General features: G+C 49.0%; 2 protein-coding genes across 2 annotated transcripts; one reads left to right on the top strand and one right to left on the bottom strand.

Moving 5' to 3' along the window:
- Positions 1-1,539: 1,539 nt before the first annotated feature.
- Positions 1,540-11,236, bottom strand: BKA55DRAFT_686939 (uncharacterized protein; the record flags this gene model as incomplete). Its single annotated transcript, XM_046199000.1, has 2 exons — positions 1,540-11,107; positions 11,160-11,236. The coding sequence occupies 2 exons, from the start codon at positions 11,234-11,236 to the stop codon at positions 1,540-1,542; spliced, it is 9,645 nt and encodes a 3,214-aa protein (XP_046053246.1).
- Positions 11,237-12,224: 988 nt separating this feature from the next.
- Positions 12,225-14,084, top strand: BKA55DRAFT_686940 (organic solute transporter Ostalpha-domain-containing protein; the record flags this gene model as incomplete). Its single annotated transcript, XM_046199001.1, has 3 exons — positions 12,225-12,337; positions 12,393-13,560; positions 13,608-14,084. The coding sequence occupies 3 exons, from the start codon at positions 12,225-12,227 to the stop codon at positions 14,082-14,084; spliced, it is 1,758 nt and encodes a 585-aa protein (XP_046053247.1).
- Between the last annotated feature and the right edge of the window lie 27 nt (positions 14,085-14,111).

Consider the following 14,111-nt stretch of genomic DNA (forward strand, 5'->3'; position numbering starts at 1 on the left):
TGAGCATCTTGTCCATTGACGGGAGCTTGAGATACCCAGCTTAGCTCTCGGCTGCCAGGTATGGATCAATTGCCACAGTCACGGCCGCACAAGATGGGAAATTGAGGTGATCTTGGAGGGCACCAACCCTGGCACGCCATGGCTTAGTCACCACCGAAAACCCTTGAGCTTGCCCCTCCCCCTCCTCTTCTTCAAGAGCTCATGCACTGATGGCAGAGTATTTATTTGTCTTTTCTCACTGTCTTACCGAATGATTCATCGTATAGAGTTGCTATTGTTACCAGGCGTCTACACACTGCTATAACTGTGAGAATGCACGGATGTCTCGTCAAATTGCATAAGCTCACGCATAATCACCCATGCTAACCAAACTATGAGACAACCTGATGGAGGGGGATTGTCCGTGGGCCCAGCTTGAAACCGAGTCTCCCCTCCTCTGCTCGAGTCGGTTATGAGTGACTCTCTATGACGTGCATGCACTGCAGGTTACCTACTGTAAGTCAGTGTTACAGTGGCTTATCATAATCAGATACGGTACCTTCGTTATTATGAGACATCAAATTCGTGATTTATCATTTATGGACCCTTTTTTTTTTTTTTTTGTGCTTTTTGACTCTTGTCCTCTTCATCGCCGCAAAGGGTTACAAATATCCGAAGTGGGCTGTAGCTTGAGCTGAAGAGAAGGGAACCTAGAGAGAGCTCCAACGTTACGCCTCCCACACAATTCACCCCGTCCATACCATTACGGGAAAACCCCTCTTCACCCACTAATACTGTACAACCCACAGGCCTCATGAACTTGTATTTTCCCGGTGGAGATTCCCTGGGACGGTACATGCGCAGTTGATCCTTTGCCGTACCTCTGTCAATCATCGCCTCACATCCTCAGACCACCGCAGAAAAGCTGATTTCTCGTAAGAGCTTCCAGGTAAACTCCCATTGGAGGATTCCACAAGCTCTCCCGGGTGTGAACCCGCTAGACCCGCCCTTGCAACCCAGAAGGCTAGACCGGAACCCATAGATCACCTGGTGATGCCGCATTGAAGATCTGATACCAGATTTTCCGAAGCATAGAAAGGTCAGATCAGTATCAAATGAATTTTATACCTTATCTACTCCATAAGAAAGGAGAAAAATACCGCAACATTGCCATAGAAGACATAGACAATAATATAATCACTACATCGTGCTTGGTATCAGGTTGACTATTCAATTTATCTCTCCTTTTGCTATGTCAAATTTTCCATACTTCCTATGCCCTCAGGTACTGTTGTTGATGGTCGACCACTGGTAAATGCGTCAATCGCTTGAGACAATGAAAGATCCAAAGCAGTACAATTTCTAAATGTATCCAAATGCATCATGTCCATTTATGTGTAATCAACTCAAACATGAACTTGTCGAAACACATCCCTTTCTGACATTGTCTAATGCCTCCCGTAACGCCTCGCTTGCTCATCATGCCGCTTACTATTACCGAATGACTCACTCGCCGCCCATTAATTCAAATATCGTCCTTTGCCATCACCATGGTCGATCTCACGACGAGCCCAAGATGCGGGCGTATGCGTCCTCGACCTCGCCGGCCAACTCGAGAAGTGACACAATGACAATCTGATGTGTCAAGTTTGGTAATCGATCACGATGCAGGCCAATCCATTCCAGGGGCGGTGTTGCCTCACCCATATCGCGAAGCTGCGGCGTCTCGATAATGGGCGGCTCCAGTGCCACGTAGTCGTACTTCGACATGGGTACATCGATCTCTGCTGTGATCTTTTGCTGTTCTCCATCTGTCTCTTCCGCCCCTGGCACTCCTCTGATCTTGACTGCGGTAAGAGGTATCTCCTTGCCCCAGACTTGCTCGAGCGCCTTTGCATGGTTTGCAAACATCCCTCGGATGTAGCTCACACGCGAGAAATTCCAGCCCACTTCCACCTTTCCTTCGAATGCACTCTTGAAGATATAGCTGATCTCGTTCGACCTGGGCTTCTGCCATGTCTCCATCACTGCTGATACCTGAGGAACGTTAAGAATGGTTCCTCCTCTTGATCCCGTTGCACGTTGGACGACATCCTCAACAGAGATCTCGCTTAAAGTCTTTGGGGCCTCAACATTGCGAACTCCAGCAAGACCGATCCGAAGCTGACCCAACATCATCCTCAGGATACTATGAATGCGTCTTTGCTCCATGCTCGCAGCAAAGCGGGCATATGCATTGAGTGCCTCCACCTTGAACACTTGGTGGTCTGAAAACGTGCTGGGGAACACGCCCAGATTTAGTGCCTTGAGTGTCACCACAACATCTGTGTCTAGAGAAATAGGTGACTTTGAAAGTGTGTCCTCATTCTTTAGCTTCGGTGTTTGTTCGACTTGATGGATCGTGCTTCGAGATGTCGACATTGACCTCCTCTTCATGAACTTCTCAATCTCCTTCAGCGAACCCTGGAAGCTCTCTTTCCTTTCTTGGACAAGTTTCTGAACGGCCTGCCACAGTGCAATGCCCTGAGCCGCTGAAGTTGTTGTCCCAAAGATTTGAACAGAGTCACCATCAAAAATCGCGACCAATCTATCTCCACTTCCGTCCAGACTCTCCCGGACATTGTACATGAGGAACTCAAGCGATGTGATGTCAGCAACCAAGAAAGCTTGGTAGTCAAAGGCCGCCTTGACTCGGAAAGCGTTGAAGCTTATAGAAGCTTGAATCATAGGAGTCTCGTTCAGAGCTTCTTCTCGTTTTGGCCATTGAATAGAAGTGCGCAAGCGGAAATCTTGAAGAGCTACAAACCCACTCAAGCGTCCAGTACAGTCAACTCCAATCTTGTCAAAACCGAGACATAGGTTTTGTTCCCAGTCGGACGTTTTCTTAGACGATACCCAGAACTTCTTGATTGCAAAGGCGGATTTACCGATGGCCTGCCCAAGATCGATGGTGACATCTAAGGCTGCAATCGAAATGGTTGCTGTCCAGGGGAATGCAGCGGTTGCTGCGACCTGCTGATATCGTTGCACAAGATGTCCACTCTGGGATGTCTCGGGAGTCATCTTTGCTACAGGTGCTGTAGTGGCAGAGCGTAACTCGCTCGGGTACCAAATTTCACGGAACAGTAAGAAATCCTGTGCTTGTTTGGCGTTGATAGACACAGCCATGGGACTCACGTTGATGATGGCAGATACTCCGCTGGTTCCGCTTACATGCTTGCTGTTCATGAACGATAACGTAATGGAATCAAGCTCGAAACTTGCTGTTGATTCGCGTGAATACACATGCTGCACCGAAGCATGCAGTTTGGTAAAGTCTCCTGAAATGGCAAAGAAGTTTCCCTGCTCTAGAGACTTGACTGTGTTGACTGTAAAGTAAATATTGTCGAAGCAAGCTGTGGCGGCAACACGAGCTATGGGTTGGCAACTCAGAGAGAATTCTTGTCGGCAAATCCTCAGGCCCAGGTTGAGCTTGAGGCGACCCAGAACAGCACTTGGGTCCGCAGTGATGATATTATCACCGTCTCCAGACTTGCTGGGGGGCGGTTTGGACTCTGCTTGTTCGTTGAGCTGTTCAGTTTCCTCGTCATCCTTGACAACCTGCTTCACGCTTGACAACATGTCCATAACTAGTGGCACGACCGAAGGGTACAGAATGTTGCTCGAAGCGTCAACCTTTATCTCTCCATACAGAGATGGATCGTCCTGAGCGTCATCACGGTACTCGATCTTCCAGGCCAAACCAGGACTGCGCAGGACTGTTCCACTGCCAGAATCGTCTGTATTAAATTGACCGTATTTGCCTGCAGGTGAAGGGCGCCCCAGAGTCTTGGCCGAATTGTCCAACGATCTTTTACTGGCGATGTAGACGACAGCACCAGCGAAATCTGCATCAATAAGAAGGCTTTCTAACCTCTTGTTACCGAAGATGCTACGCTCTGGCTGCCGCTTGGGTACTCCGTCTGGCTTCTTCTCACTTGTGACTGCGGTGTTCCATTGTGTTGACGCTTGTGCGACATTGTTCAACGAGAGCGTAATCGATTCAGCCAAGTGGGCAGCCGGAACAATGAAAGCGGATGTCAGCCGGAGATCAAGGGATTCGCCAACAGCCTGGAACGCCATCCGTCGTGCAGACGCAGTTGACATATAGGCGATGTTGAAGGTCACTACAGGTAGTAATGCTGAGTGAAGTGATCGAATACTCAGGTCTTGGCCTAGGGGCACCATCTGAATCTGGAAGTTCTCAATCGAGAGGCGTGCTGATCGTTTGGTTCTTGTACCGAACTCGAAGAGTTTGACTGACAAGACAAGATCCTCCTTGGTACTTGACGCTTCATCAACATTATCCGCGACGCTCCACCGGACACGAATATTTCTGAGTTCGAACTGGTATTGCACTGATGCAAGAACTGAGTCGATGATATCGACCTCTTCCGGCTCATCATCTCCATTAATAGTGATCTTGGGCTTTGATTGCCTCAGTTTCCTCAGGTAATCTAATTCCCGAGAAGTATCAAGATCCTTGATCTTCTCACCCATGTAACCGAGGACATCGACGACAGTCGAAATGGTTTCCGGGGCCAGGTTACACTCAAAATCGTCACTTGTGAAGTTAAACGCCCAATCCTCTTTGCCATCATCGCTCAGGGTTGAGCTGGCGGAAACTTCAACACCAACGCCAAGATTTCCACAAGATCTCATGGAGTCTTCGGGGCCTCTGCGGATGTCAAGGCCGATGTGACTCAAATTGAGATGGATCTCTGGATATTTGAGAATAGGGCCGTGTGCTTCATGCCGATTTGACGCATGCAAATGGGCTCTGTCCAACGAAAACAGTACTTGAGCCATTGGCTCAACCTCTGATTTTAGGGAGGTCTTGGCAAAAACCTGAAGGCCAGCCAGAGTCAGGTGGACATTATATACGACCCTGAGGCTGTGATGCTCTGGCTGAATAGGCTCGAATACCGGCTTAGGAACCTCGTCCTCCTCGGGCCCAAAGATCTCGGCAATGCGATCCTGGATAATCTTGGTTTGCTGCTGTAATTCTTGGACAGCACTCGATATCTGAGGTCTGTTCAGGGCTGTCAGAAGACTGTAAACAGCAGAGGCATCAAGTTGAACTATCTCCAGAGACGAGAGGACATTGATTTGATGCTCTGTCTGGCCCATATGGCTCGTGATACGACCATTGGTCGGGGGGATCTGGAGGAGTGAAATGCTGCGAGGTTTGTTTCTGACATTGATCTGCATCTCATGATAGTTCTCCTTAATATCAAAGTCGAAAATAATCTCCTTTCCGAAATTCGCTGCCGCTGCCGCTCGTGCTACAGTTCCCGTGATCTTATAGGTGAGAGACTGGAGGAAGGGAATAGTAATGCTGTACTCGTCTAAGAACATGGCAAGATTGAACTTGACGCTTGAAAGGCGATCCGCGATCTTCTTCTGTCCGTCCTTTGGCTTGGGCTTTGACAAACTGGCAAGCTGGTTCTTCAGGCCATACACTGTCTGTATCTCATCTCCTAAAAGACGATCAAGCACCTCCATAAGTCCAATGGGGTCTTCCTTGACTGCAAATGTTAAGTTTCGACTTCCAGCGCTGGCTTTGATTGTGTGGCTTGACGTGTTATCGGTATTTTGAAGTTCATGGGATACAAAGATGCTTGGATTCTTCAGCTGCATCATACCCAGGGAGTGTGAGTTACTATGAATTGATGAAGTGATGGCGTTGCAATTGAGCATCAGGCTCATGGCACTAGAGGCATTGAGGCTGGACTGATGGAGCAAAGACATTTTTAATCCATGGCTCAACGTCCTGGCCTTGAGATTAATAGTCTCCAATTCAATTGCGCCTCTTGTCACCTCCACTACTATATGGACAGGAGGCCAAGCAGCAGGATCGGGTTTGGCTGGGCGCTTGGGTTTCGGCATAATTGGTGTTGGCTGGACCTGGCTCTGGCTCTTGCTGTATAGCTGTACCACTTCTTCAGCTAATTCGCAAAGCTCCCAGTTCAAGTTGATGCCTGCTTCGGCGCAAGATACATTCAGAGTCGTGAAAGGAGCTCCTGGGGCTTCGCCGGCAACCCCAGCTTCATGCATTTGCTGATCAATTCTCGCAGCCAGGTCAATGAAACCGATCTTGTTCTGCTTTGGCCCAGGATCGAGCACGAGTTGAAGCTCAGCAAGCCTACAAGCACCAAGAAGAGGAAGTAGGTCACCTTGAACCATGTCTGTCTCTCTGAGTTGTCCAAAAATATTGGTAAGGATAATTGCACTTGGCAAGTCCTCCATGTCCCAGCCACGCCATTTCTCCAACACGGTCAGTACATAATTTGCAGCATCTTCTGGTATGTCTGGAGTGGCGTGGAAGCATTTCTGGATGATTTGAGATTTGGAATGGGAATCCATGGCAGTCCAGATCTGGCGAAGTCGCATCGCGAGTTTCCAAGAGTCAGACGTACGAAGATGATCATCTGCAGATCGCAGTACTGCAGAAGGTCGAACTAGAAAAGAGGGATCGTTGGTAGATTTGCCCTGGACAAGAAGCAGGTACGTGAAAAGCTTGTGCCGATTTTCGTGTTTCGTCATAGTTTCAGAGAAGATATGTCCAAGATCGGAAGCAATAAGTGAAGTGCGGTGGATGAGGGAGGCCAGGTATTCGATCTTGCCCGAAGCAGTACTTCCAACCACTGACCCAATATCTGCGTCAATGAAGCGAACATCTTTTTCGCCGATAGACACAACTACATCCTCGATTTGTGCCATGACTGCAGGCTGGGGTTCCTGGAAGGACGGGCTACGTTCAGATGCAGATAGCTCTGCAGATCCCAAGCGCAGTTGGAGCGATGTTCTTGAGTGCCGCGTCTCATCCCGGAAGGGGTCTTCCCAGGTGTTCGTCAATCGCGTAATCAAAGCCACCTTCGAGATTGTGAGGTCGTATTGATCTTGCTCTTCCTGTGAATAGCCGGAGGAATCCTCTGTAGTCGAACTGAGAAGCCTAAATGAAGCGTTCGGTATCCGAACCATAAAGTCCTTGATCTGGCCTTTAGTTTCTCGTTCCTTCTGCCGATCAAAGATCTTAGTCATGGCATCAACTTGAAAGGTATCTAATAAGGTTTCTGGTTCGTTTGGCTGCAGAGCATCAAGAAGAGAAGCCGCATAACGCAAAGCCGATGGGTTAACGAAAGCTGACATGCCAGATGGAAATTCGACAATTGCACCAAGATAAGGGTGATCCTCGCCCAGACCGTTGGGATCAATATCATCCAATCCTATGCTCATCGTGTCAAATCCGTCATCCCCATCGCCTTCCTCGGTGCTCTGGAAGGGCAATTCATGCGTGCTTGGTCGTAGGCCATGTAACGGAAATTGAGGCGAAACATATTGGCTTGAGAAGGCCACTGAAGAGTGTGCAACATCGTCTTTCACAACATAGTCGTTGGCTGAGCGATGTGAACCAAACGAGCCTCTAGCTCTTAGGGATTGTCGGTTGTCTGCTGACGAAGACCTACCCCCCAGGAAATCGCCCTGTTTGGATCTGGACCGAGCTCTGGATTGACTATGTGCAAGCACAACGCTTTCGTTGCTAGATTCAGCGAGAGAGAGAAACGAGGACTTATGAGTCAAACCTCGGGAATGACGTGAGGTTATCGTCGTGCGTGAAACATCGTCTTTCTCTCCCTCGAGGGACACAGCTGGATGAGGAGGGGGAGGTGCACATTGAGCCGGAGGGTCAATTACCTCTGGGACAAATTCGTCCAGATATTCCGGCAAGAGGAGAAATTCGGCTCGATGTGTGCGCTGATCCTCCCTCTGAACCAACTCCTGCTGGATTCTTCTTTCTTCACTGAATTTGAATTTGCGCCCGATGACAGCAAGGCGAACGGTCGTTCGGAAGTGGGCATCTGTTTCCACAGGATGGTGGTATCTGGATTTTTGTCTTCCCGCTGACTCTGCATTGAGACATGAGATTTGAATGTTTGGCACGACAATATCTGCACGCTTAGAGTAATGAGATCTGGCCCAGTCATTGAAGCGTACATCGATGGCATCAGTTGACACCAAGAAAGCAGCTTCATCTACATGCAACCAAACTTGAATAGACTCCACGGCAGCTCGAGCAAATGTTATATCGTAGAAGACAAGTGATGAGTATGGCACAAGGGCGTTCTCCACATCATCGAAGCAAAAGGCAAGGGATTTGCCGCCCTTTGCTACTGCAACCAGGAAGTCAGATGTACACTCTCCGGTAATTCCGCCCACATTGACATCCCAGTTGCAGACGTATGCTGGCTCGGACGGCGGCAGCCCAAAGAGCTTGTGCCCAAATAGTCGAAGGCCATCGATGAAGAGTTGGGTATTAGACGAGGACATGCCAGGGGAGTCCAGAGTGCCTTCGCTACATCCTAGCGCAAGACTGATAGGACTGACCTCGACCTCGACTTCCATGAAATAATTGGTGAAGCGCAAGTCGACAGAGACGCTAGCCAGCTCACCCTCTATGTAACGGTCAGCAGAGTAGAGGTTCGTTGGTAGCATGACCTTGAGATCCTCAATTCTGACACCTAGAACGACGTCCATGTCGTTGGACTTCTTGGGAGGAGGTTGTGTTACAGCTTCCGCGTCAGGATTCTTTTTCTTCATCTGAAGCTGATTCTGATATTCGTCTAGCGTTCGGAAGTGAACAAATTCTCCAAAGTAATTATCTTTCAAAAGTATGACGTATCGGATCAAAAACCCATACAAGTACACATAAGGTGATTGACCGCGTACATTGAGAATAAGTGTGTCCGTGTTTGCTGACGACGTCGTGGCATTGTAGTTGTAACTTCCATCTACCGCAAGGCCTTCAATATGGCCCAGTCGCTTCGAAGAAAGGAACGCAGCCTGTGTGTTCCATTGAGGAACTTGAAGCGCCATATCCAACTGATCAGCACGAACATCAAAGGGGATGGCATTCTTGCTTGGCCGAAAGGAGTCGGCCGGGACGCAAGACTCAGCAGTCAAGCAAGGGCTCGAAAGTATAAGATAAGTGTTATCTTCAATGACCGTTGCTTTGTCGATGATGTTGGCCTCGTTGACGTTGAGATAGACCTGTAATGAGTTCAACGTAAGATTGAGATGATATTTGAAGGGCACGAAAACAAGATAGTCAGCGGGCGGGCCAGCTGTCCAGTCGTCAACCAGATCTGTAAGTAGGAAGATATGGTCTCTCAGCATGAAAAGTTCCATTTTCGAGCTGGTGATGTTGAAGTGCCAGTTCCTCAGCGAATTCCAGGCTAGCGGGTTTGAAAGGTCACAGGATATCACTTGAGCACCAGATCGCCACAAGAGATCATGGTTCACGCTGCTCCATAACTCAGAACTTGGCAAGTCGACATCGAGCTTTGTGGTATAGCCTGTTGAACTAGCCAGCATATCCATGTTGAACTTGACCGACGAATTCGCGGGGAGCTTCACTTCCAACCATCCTGCAGGCCGAATTTCCGTTGCGTCTGTTTTGCTGTTCTTCTTGGCCCGGTTCCTCTGCTTTCGTTTGGTGGGAGGTTTAGCATGTCGCATGGGCGGTTCTTTACCACGCCAGCGCCAATTTTTGGACTCTTCTCTAATGGGAACTCGCAGCGTGATTGCGTCGTCCATTTCGATGTAGAGTTGAAACGTTGTAGCGATTCTCCAATCCCCTGGTTTCAGCGGTTTGGCAGGCACGGCATCTTTACATAGTGATGGAAAAAAGAAGCGCTGCAAATCTGCTCTCTGACGATCTGCCCAGGGGCCATAGTTCATTGTGCCTCCTTTAATTGAAAAGTTCATACCCCAAGCAGGGGGTTCGTCTCCATTGATGCTGAGTGGGAAGGTCTTTACGCCTCCATAGCGACTCTGATCAGGTACTTTTCCAACAGCATCCCAGAATACTGTCAATACAGCCTCAGGGCTGTCAAGAATTGTCGTCACAGCTGCGTATTCTACGGATGCCCAACGAGCTCTATCATCTCGGTCGCGGTCATCAAGATAACGGGTCAGGCCTTGCCATTGATTTGCCCCGGGAACTTGCGAAGTAGCGGTAGTCATGGCAGTCCGTGAGTCTGTTGAGAAGGATTCCACAGACCGCCGCCAGTACGGAACTAAATTCCGCAGCGAGTTAACGGCTTTTCGGCGATGGTGGCGGAAGAAAGATCGCTTAGATAATGCCTCCTGGGTCTGGGTATTGTCACGGTCTCGGGTCGCACGAGTGACTTGATCCTCCTTGAAGTCTTCGTTCTCCTTGATTTCGACAACCGGATGCTGGAATTGAACCTTGAAGGTTTGTCGATATGGATCAGGTGTAGTTGTTTCCGAAGCATCTACTTCCACATCCAACGAATCCGCTTTGGCGATAAGGATGGCTTTCGTGTTTTCATTGCCTATAACCGCAGCCGCTTTCTGGCACCGAATATGCACAGGGAACAGTCGAAGCATGAACGGAAGCTCGGGTTCATCATCCCTGGTTTGTTCATCGTCCTCGCCGCTTCCAAAGCCCGTGGTTGTGCGTCGGAACATGGTCTTAGCTCGTTCGCTGAACTCTTGCTTCGCATCCGTCCCTTTCTCATTGCCAGCCACGGAACCGCCCTCCTTCTTGTGGCCTCGTGATCGTGTAGTGGTCTCGTCCTTCTCTGATATTCCACTAGAACGAGCCTCCGGGTCGTAGGTCTGGGTAAGACCAGCAAGTATACCATCGTAGGCTGGGCTACGATTATACACAAACCACTCCAACCCAGTCAGATCCACCTGGATACGACAAGGAAGCTCCGAGTTCTTTACATCACTTGTAGGTGTAGCATCATCGGAGGAGAGTTTCGATCGTCGAGTGTCGATTATATCCGCGTCTCGAACTCGTCGTAGCCAGTATCGCCATGTTATGTAGCCATGCTGGATCATAAACGTCTCGTTCTCGCCATGGTATCGTAAGCCTGTAAAGAAGACTCGACCACCAAGAAGGGATATTTGTATAGCCTTGACATCTATGTAGACTCGATAGTGGTGCCAGGTATAAGCTCGGAGGGCGTAGGATACGATCGACGCGAAGAGTCGATTGAAGTATAGGACAAAGAAGATCGCCAGGAAACAGCACAAGGCCATAAAAATAAGGAATTTACTATTTTACGTGAGCAGTAGCTTAAATGGCTCTTCAATGACCGGGAGCATACTAGTTGAACTGGGGATTCCCTTCAGCGGCCCTGGCTACAACAATCGCATTGTTGAGGCCAGGCATAGTGATATTCATGTTGAATATACTCGAAGGAGCTCACGGGGCTCCACTAAAGGATCGGGAGGTGAATCGCATTATACTATTAGGAATTATCAATTCGTGGTTACAGAGTTAGGAGGTGTTTGCGCAAAAGTCTGTAAGTGAATCAGCCATAGTAAGTTTGGCCTGCTAGGTAATGTTGGAGTCGGTCAAGAGCTATATGGGCTGTCAGGTCACAATGGAAGAAACCAATTCGCGACGGGACAGGACCACGGTTGTCGAAGTAGTCCTCTGCCCCTGTCACTCAGCGGATGCAGGGTAGTGGAGCTACCTACTGGACATAGCTTGGCTTCAGTGGTCGAGCTGGAGATTCTAGCGTCCCGCTCCCTAAATTGTTTAGCGTCCACTTCATCCCGCAATTGCATCAGTGGATAGACAAGCTTCTTGTCAGCACCACGCCTCAATATGAGGCTGGCTGCATGTCACCACATGAAGTTGATGGCACCAACTTGGCGGGGAAATCGACTTCACGGCGGACAGTTTCCTTCGTTTTAAAGCTTTTCTACAGCTTGTCTAATATGTAACGAACTCCTCAGCCACTAGAGCAATAGACTCTTTCTGCTAATTACGAAGCTTGATCGGCTAGTCTCAATATGGATGATCTTCAATATCGGGCAGGCATGCGGGCGCATGAACGATAAGCCGCCCCCGGAGCTATCATTCCTTAGACACTGTTACGTACCACACTCAAGGCAACAAATACATCATCTGCCCCAACAACCAAGCTTCAACTGTGACTACATGGCCAAGCGACACACGACTCCCGCGAAAGCTTGAAAGCGTCGTCATCGACGCGATCCGAGTGCCCTCGACACCTTTGCACACTCCGTCTCTTGTTACGTATTGTCGGCGACATCTGTGGCTCACCGAAATACTTTGGGCAAACCGACAGTCATGTGTTAGGACATTTCAGCCATTGCCCTTTTTCACATCAAACCCGCCGAACTACAAAATTTAAGTAGAAATGGAGGAATACGTCGGGACTATGGCGGATGGCGGCACTGGCCAGAAGCTTACCTATGCCACAACTGTGGTCGCTGGCGTTGCTTCAGTGGTTGCGACAATACTCTCTGTTGTGTATGGACTCGTCGCGTGACGCATGATAATGCATATGGCTAACCACAGCTTCCAGCTCGATAATGTTACAAGCCAAAAACTACCGTAAACCCCTACTGCAAAGATACGTCGTCAGAATCCTTCTCATGGTTCCTATATACTCGATAGCATCATGGACAAGCATGGTCTCGTTGAAAGCCGCTGCGTTTCTCGATCCGGTCCGCGATATCTATGAAGCCTTCACAATATATACCTTCTTCCAGCTCCTCATCAATTACCTTGGTGGTGAGCGGTCTCTCATCATTATGACACATGGTCGCGCTCCAGTGCATCACCTCTGGCCACTCAACCATGTTCTTCCCAAGGTCGACATCTCGGATCCCCATACGTTTTTGTCCATCAAGCGCGGCATTCTTCAGTATGCCTGGCTCAAGCCTATTCTTGCGCTATCTGCTATCATCATGAAAGCGACCGGTACATATCAAGAGGGCTATATTGGTCTAAGCTCAGGATACCTTTGGAGTGGCATCGTTTACAACATCAGTGTCACCGTCAGTTTATATGCGCTTGGTCTCTTCTGGGTCTGTATGAATCAGGACTTGAAGCCATTCAGGCCTGTGCCCAAGTTCTTATGTATTAAACTCATTATCTTTGCTTCTTACTGGCAGGGCTTTTTTCTATCGATTCTGGTTTTTTTGGGTGCGATCCCTGATAATGTTGAGGGTTACACCTCCGACAACCTGGCAGCGGCTATCCAGGACGCTCTTATTTGCGTGGAAATGCCTATCTTTGCCGTGGCCCATTGGTACGCTTTCTCATGGCACGACTTTGCTGATAACAGCATTCTATCCGCTCGCATGCCCTTGCGACATGCTTTCAAAGATGCTTTCGGTGTTAGAGATCTTATTGAAGATTCGAAATTGACCTTCCGAGGAGATACGTACGGCTACAGAATCTTCGATTCTGGTGACAAGGTCATGGCTCATGAAGATTCCAAATCTCGTCTTGCGAGACTCAAAGAAGGGATGCGATACGAGCGTGGTGGAAAGGGGAAATACTGGCTTCCTAAGCCTGGTGAGGTGAATTCAACAACGCCTCTTCTTCGCGGGAATGGGGAGTCAAGCGACAACAGACCTGATCAGATTAATGAAAACATACATGGTACCTTCGAGGAACCCGAGATAGACGCTGATGAGGATCGCCTTTACGAGCAAGCACGCCAACTGGAGTATGGTGATTGGAATGTAAGCGCGATTGAACACCATGCAATTATACCGCTAATATGAGACAGTACCCAGTCATTACCGCCAGCGAACCGCTGAGAGAACGATACCGTTCTCCTGGCAGCTTTGGTACGAGGTCTTCAGCTTATGCCAGCCCATCCGTGAGGTCGCCGGCAACAGAGTATCCTCCCGCAACAAACAAAGGGAAGCAAAGGAGCAGAGGGCATGGACGTGATTCTCAGCTGGAGCCTCAACCTGAAGCTGTTGTCCCAATTAAGAAGAAAAAGAAACCAAGGAAAGTTGTCAAACATGCCGAACCAGACCCAGGCGAACTGGGCCTGAACAAGGGGCCTCCCGCTCCTGCAGAAACCGCCCAAGTTGGTGGACACGATGGACACGAGAGTCCTAAGAATGAAGAATCTAGAGCTTGGAGCGACGATCGAAATCAACCAGAGTCCCATGCAGCCTCCAATTACCAATCGGATTATGGAATAGACCAGGACGAATTCCGCAATGTTTGGGGAAGAGATGAAGGATCTAGATAAAGGGCTGCTTTTTATACCGAATACCCT

Source organism: Fusarium redolens (assembly GCF_020744475.1).
Source record: "Fusarium redolens strain MPI-CAGE-AT-0023 chromosome Unknown BKA55scaffold_4, whole genome shotgun sequence".
NCBI lineage: Eukaryota > Fungi > Ascomycota > Sordariomycetes > Hypocreales > Nectriaceae > Fusarium > Fusarium redolens.